The sequence below is a fragment of the Corvus brachyrhynchos genome, unplaced genomic scaffold (genome assembly GCF_000691975.1).
Source record: "Corvus brachyrhynchos isolate BGI_N302 unplaced genomic scaffold, ASM69197v1 scaffold46, whole genome shotgun sequence".
NCBI lineage: Eukaryota > Metazoa > Chordata > Aves > Passeriformes > Corvidae > Corvus > Corvus brachyrhynchos.
In genome coordinates, this window is record NW_008238838.1 from 6,662,617 (window position 1) to 6,668,792 (window position 6,176).

The window sequence follows — 6,176 nt, forward strand, 5'->3', positions numbered from 1 at the left end:
CTTGACATGGGGCATCTGTTCATTTGTGCTTTGGCAAGGAAATACAGCTTTTCCCATCCGGCCTGATGCTATTCCAGCCAGGCCCAGCAGGAAAGGTTTCCTGAGCTGAGCCAAGGGAATGGTTGTAGTCAGGGCCCTCGCAGAGCCCGAGGCCTGCAGAGCTGACCCTCTTCTTCCAGGTATCAGGAGTCACTCACCTACCTGGTCTACGCCTACCAAAGCAACACCAAACTGCTGCTGAAGGGAACCAACCGAGGCGTGAGCGAGTCACTGATCGCCTTGTACAGAAGGAAGTGTCTCCTGGTTTGTATTGAGGAGCTCAGCACTCACTTTTGGAGAGGAGGGGAGGGAGCAGCCAGGGTGCCTTGGTAGCCAAGACCAGTGTAACTGTTTTTCTTGCGTCTATTGCCGTGATTCTGCCCCTTGCTGAGTACCAGCAGCAATATGGAAAGCTAATAATAATCATAATTCAATTGAAGAACATGCCACATAAGTTTCAGGGAATCCAGGTGAAGGCAGATCTGGATCTTGCCATCTTAAAACGAGAATTGTAAATAAGCTGTATGCTCTCTGTATACAGATACAGCAAATTGCATGTATGTGTATGAATGTATATATTTACAAGTTTGTTTTCTGTGGTGTGTTTCCCATGACTGAAAGTGGCTGTCTCACCAGAGCCTGGTGCTGTCCTTGTTCTCTGCACGGCTGCTGGTGCAGGGCCCAAGCTGGGCCTTTCCTGGATGGTTATCCATGGTCCCTGCTTGCTCTTCACAAGTCTGTCCCCAATTCTCCTTCCACCCCCAGAAGCTGAACGAGGTGGCAGCTTCTCTTTTTGTCAGCTGTGAAGAAGCTCATGTGTCAGAGGGTGTGAACATCTTGAACGAGCTGATCATCCCCTGCATGCATCTCATGAACAACTTTGAGATCTCCAAAGAGGACCTGGATGCCATTGAGGTCATGAGAAACCGCTGGTGCTCCTATTTGGGACGAGAAGACATGGACGGTAGGAAATGGCTGCTGTTCATGGGCAGGGTAGTGTCTGGATCTGAACTGGGAAAGAATTAAAGGACCATTTAAAATTAAATTCCTGGTGTCTGCACTTCAGCACATCAGGGCCTTTCTAATGTGGGAGGAGAAATGCATTTGAATCACCCATTAAATTCTGTTACAGAAGAAATCATTGTTTTGCACTAAAACAAGCTGCAGAAGGGTCCCTCATCCCTGAAATGGGACAGCTGATGTCCCAAGAATGGCTTAGAGTTCCCTTGAGAGGCTTCTGTTAGGGTTTCTCCCTGACTGGAGGTACCCAGGGATGGCAGGTGAATGCAGACATGCTTGGTGGCGTGGTATGCCCCTCTTCAAGAGGGAGGAGTGGTGTTATCAGAGGCCAAGGTTATGGAAGATGGAACGGGGGAGCAGATTGGGGGCATCTCTGCCTTCTGAGGAGGAGTTTGTCATTGTAGAGCTGAATGTTGGTTCTGGGCAGCTGTTCTTGCTGTGTATTTCCTTCTGGAGTTGGGCTGCTGTGACTCCCCTCAGGTCATTTCTCTTCAGACAAATCGGTCCTGACTTGCCTTGTTCTGTGCGTGAATGTCTGGGGAGGCCCTGCAGAGTTTTTATCACTAACAGAGGGTAAACTTGATGAAAGAAAATTATGCAAAAACATAGAGGTTTATTCTCAAAATACTGTTGTAAAAATTAATATTGGATAAATTTATCCCAGTTCCTGTGCTGGAGTGACAGCCTTTGTTAACACAGAAGGTTTTAAAGAACCAGAAGTTGAGTGCTCACCCCTCCCGGGTCGTGTGAGGCTCAGGTGTTGCCTGCTCTTCTTCACCCCGCAGTGGCTGTGCTGTATCGTGCACTCCAGTGGCATCCGGGCACAGACCTTCACCAGGAGTGGACGGTACCAGCTCAGCACGGGCTGAACTGCCCTGTCTGAGGGGGTATAGGCTGTGAAGGCTCCGTCCCCCTCAATTGCACAGTCAATATTTGAGTGTCACCCTGAAGCGTGCAGTTACTCTCGACCTGGCAGCTCATAGAGCAGCGCCTTTCCTGGGAAAGCCCCGTGTCTCAGTGGGACGTGGCCCTGTGCTCAGGCAGCCAGGTGGCAGTGGAGCTTCCCTCACAGAGCCCTGGCTCGGCGGGCAGGACACGAGCCAGGCGGCAGCTGGTGCAAGGCCTCCTCTGCGTCAGCAGCCACTGCTCGTCCCTGGGGATGGGCTGGGCAGCTCTCAGCACAGGGAGAGGAGTCTGCGAAAGGCATCACAGCTCCTTAACTTGGGGCCTGGAGCCCTCTGCCATCTGCTGCCACTGACTGTTTCCTCCTCTCCCCCTTGACAGCAAAGCTGCAGATGAAGCTGGGCGAGCTGCTGCCCCGGCTCCTCGACGGCTCCACTGAGGTCATTGTGCTGAAGGAGCCCCCGAAGATCCGACCCAATTCCCCTTACGACCTATGCAGCCGCTTCGCGGCCGTGATGGAGTCCATTCACGGGGCCTCAACCGTGACCGTGAAATAGCCCAGGGGCTGCTCATCGTGCTGCAGTGCCACGCTGCCGGCCTGCCCGGGGCCTCCCTCGGGTAGTGCTGGACTGGGGGAGGAGAGGGAGCGGTTTGGATTCCAAGCTGTGTTCTTTGTAAATACGAGCGGATAAAAAGCAGTATTGCACTTCTGAGGCAGTAACACGAAGGACTTAACCACTGTTATAGTGCAAGGCGCAGGCCCCGGCGGCACCACGGGGCCCAACCAGGCTCCAGAGGTTCTTCTGTCCTGGCAACCTTCGAGATGCAGCCCCATGGCCCATGATGGCACAGGAGCCCAGCCCTGCTCAGCACTGCACACTGTGGCTGGGCTGTCAGGCGCTTTCACAGCTCCCTGAATGGTCACTGCCAGAGGTTGCATGTTCCAATCCAGCCAGACTCCTGCTTGCAGGAGCCTGGGCTGAGCGAGGAGGAGGCAGTGAGGAGCAGTGGCTCCCGCTCTGTCGCATGGGCAGTCATGCACGCAGCTGCGTGTTCTGCTCAAGTCAAGCAGGCTTTTGCCTTTTGTATTCCAGCTGGCACCAGAAAACACACAGGAGCCTTCCTCAGAGAGGCACAGGCAAATCCTGGCAGTGAGGAGCCAGAACGGGGCTGTGGGTTTGTGCCTGGCACAAGCTGACTGGCTCGGGGCAATCACATCACCTCAAAGGATATTCCCCTCCCGGCCAGAAGGCAAACTTCCTTCTCCCCTTGGGTGGTGTGTCAGGGCTGTATTAGTGTCAATGACAGCTGTGAGGGCTCTGATCAGCCCATTGTGTTGGTGGTGGGTATTTGTGTTGACTCTGTTAACGAAGTGCCCTGTTGGCATTTCTTTTTGTTGTTGCCCTGAGCTTGCGTTTCAGCTGCAGCAGTTGTAAGCCAAAAGTTCTGAGTCAGTGGAGGGAGATCCTGTTTTTTGGGACTATGCAGAGTTTTCTAACAGTGCAATAAAAGCATTTATTCTATGTTAGAATGAAAAAGCTCCCTCCATGTCTTTATTTCACTCTAGGGTTCTGCCCGAAGGTTCCTCCTGTACAAAATGTGTTGTCAGCAGAGCTGCCTTAGGATGGTTCCACCATCCTGTCGGGGGGTGTTTCCCCAGTATTTAGGAATAAACTGCTCATGTGGGAGAATCTTGCACTCTCCCAGTGACTTTATGGTGAAGTAGAACTGTCATTATCCACAGGCACTCTGGCTGCCAGTGTCCCAGCAGTGATCCGTGCCTCCTCAGGGACCAGAGTGCTGCAGTGCCAGGGTGCTGCTTTTTCAGCTTTTTTCCCCCGTTGTTGTGACAGAGCAGTGGGATGAGGCCTTCAACTCACTGCTCAGGGTGCTTGACCTTCAGTGAATGAAAACATGGAGCTCTTGAACAGAGCCCCCAGGCCGTCACCCACCCGGAGGCACGCTCCCTCCTCCCAGTCAACACTTGGCATTGCCAGGCAGCTTTTGTGCACTTGCAGGCTCCACTTGCTCTCCTCTTGGGGAGAGGAGAGTCCCTTTGTTCTGACTCACGAAGCAGTGGCTTTGCCGTGTTCTTTGTGTTGCTGCCAGAAGCTGAAATGCCCAGCCCATGCCCAAAGCCTGCTTTAAGAAACCAACCAAGAGTGTCAGGAATACAGTGGTGCCAGGGAGGTCATGGTATTTGGATTGGGCTGGACAGGAGGTGTGTTCCCAGGCTGGAAGCCTTTGCTCACTGTCCTGTCCTCCCATTTCCCAAGGGAGTCACAGCCAAAACAGCCTCTCTATGCTCCCTGGGTTGGTCAGCCCTCCAAGAGCAGCTGGCAGGGGGTGCAGCTTCTTGGAAGGTGATGGCCAGGAACACTGCCCCCTCAGTTCTACCTCCTTTGATTCTTCTTTGGAAGGACTGAGCACCTGCCTCTCCCGCTTCACTCTCAGCACCACTAACTCTGTCCCCAGTCCTGCAGCATCAGAATTTTCAGGGATCATCACTGTTCCCTTTCCTTGCCCACCCACTCCCTCTCCTCCAAGTGAGCAAAGTGCAGGTTTCAAAATGGGACTTAGAGGGGAGCGGACTTTGCTTCCCCGAGTAATGCCGCTGTCAGCTGGGCCTTCCTCGAGATGGGTCACGCGCCCACAGCTTTGAGCCTGCAGGGATTAAACCAGCGGTGAACTCAGTTTTCAACCAGTGCCGTAGCAGCGGGCAGGCCCCTGTCAGGACTCCAGGTGCTAATCCAGCCTGATGGTCCATGCTCTTGCTCACAGAGGTGTATAAGCAGCCTTTATTTTTACAGCTGAATCAGGAAAATGTGGAAGAACCCTTTCTTGCCTCTTGTGCACAGGTAAATGATGCAGTCGAGGAACTTTGACACAAAGGTCTGTGGCACTTATCGGCTTTATCATCTTAGCCATGAGAAGATGAGGCTCCTGCAGGGCACGCGGTCACTGCCATCCCACCTTTGCAGCAGGAGTAGAACTTGGTGCCGCCTTGTTTCACATTTTCCTCCTTCCCCCTTGTTTTCCATTTTTCTCTCTCTTTTCCTCCAATCTTTTCTGGATGGACCAAACCATAGCTGCAGCAGCAGTGCTGCCCCTTGCAACTCCCACCCCGCATCCCACTTTTGCAAGATACAGCTGCATGTTCAGAGCACAGACACGCTGCCAACAGACATGATAATTTATTGCAAATACATCAGAGCGACACAGACATGCAAGGAAGGAGCTGCTGCACTGGGGCGCAGCATTAGCCATGACAGACTTGGCTACGAGGGACTTGCCAGGGATGCCAACGCAGTGTCGCCCATCAGTGATGGTACCACAATGTCACCAGCAGTACACAGTGCTGCCCGCTGCTTGTTGCCTTCCCTTGCTCGCTTGGTGAGTGCTGCGGGGAAATCTGCGGCTCCTTAACAGAGAAAAAGTGAAGCAGACACGCAGAGGAAGGAGAGAAACCTGCAGAGCTGGCATAGCAATTAGCAAATCATCCTGTGAAACAAGCAGGAGCCCTCCCTGCCAGGGGAAGAGCCATGAGGTGCACAGGGCATGGCACCCTGAGGCCCTAGATGACCAAGTCTGCATTTTTGGGGTGCAGGTGGTGGCCCCCACCCAGACCTCGCACAGCGGGGGCCTGGTGGCAGGCGGGGGCCAGCGGCGTTGCGGTCCTCGTGGAGCGGGCACTGCAGGCAAGGAGCAGCCCGCCAGCGGCAAGGAAGGCTCCAGCAAACCACCCCAGGAAGGTGGCCTCCCCAAACTCCCACCTGGGGACGATGTCGGGGACAGTCTCGTCCCAGAAGTCGAGGACAGTGTTGTAGGCGACCCAGGAGATTGGCACCAGGGTGGTGATCCCTGCCATGCCAAGTGTCACTCCCCCGGCAAGCAGGAGCCGCTGCTTTCGCCCAGGTTTGTCCTCGCAGGTTCTCCAGCCCTCCAGCCCCAGGGCGGCAAGGAGACAGCCCAGCAGCCCCAGCCCGTTGGAGAGGCACATCAGGAGGCGAGAGATGCGCAGCTCGGGGGGCAGCGCCAGGAAGGAGCCGTGGGCTTGGCATTCAACCACGCCCTCCTCCTGGGTGATGCAGACCTGCCAGAGCCCCATGTTCCAGACCTCCAGCTCGTTCAGGTCCAGATTGAGGTTCTTCCAGAGCGGCAAGAAGGTGGTGACGCAGGAGCTGCCCCATCCGAGGAGAGCCAGCAGCATCCCC

At 54.5% G+C, this 6,176-nt stretch overlaps 2 protein-coding genes across 3 annotated transcripts in view; one reads left to right on the forward strand and one right to left on the reverse strand.

Moving 5' to 3' along the window:
• The window catches only part of USP28 (ubiquitin specific peptidase 28), a 20,771-nt gene extending 17,271 nt beyond the window's left edge, over positions 1 to 3,500 (forward strand). For both annotated transcript variants that reach the window (XM_017738519.1, XM_017738520.1), the window contains 3 exons: positions 180 to 303; positions 805 to 1,003; positions 2,344 to 3,500. In XM_017738519.1, coding sequence (XP_017594008.1) covers positions 180 to 303; positions 805 to 1,003; positions 2,344 to 2,519 — 499 coding nt within the window. In that variant the 3' untranslated portion in view covers positions 2,520 to 3,500. The remainder of the gene's footprint in view (positions 1 to 179; positions 304 to 804; positions 1,004 to 2,343) is intronic.
• Positions 3,501 to 5,132: 1,632 nt separating this feature from the next.
• Positions 5,133 to 6,172, reverse strand: CLDN25 (claudin 25). The gene has a single exon (XM_017738521.1). The coding sequence runs from the start codon at positions 6,170 to 6,172 to the stop codon at positions 5,537 to 5,539; it is 636 nt and encodes a 211-aa protein (XP_017594010.1). The 3' UTR covers positions 5,133 to 5,536.
• Between the last annotated feature and the right edge of the window lie 4 nt (positions 6,173 to 6,176).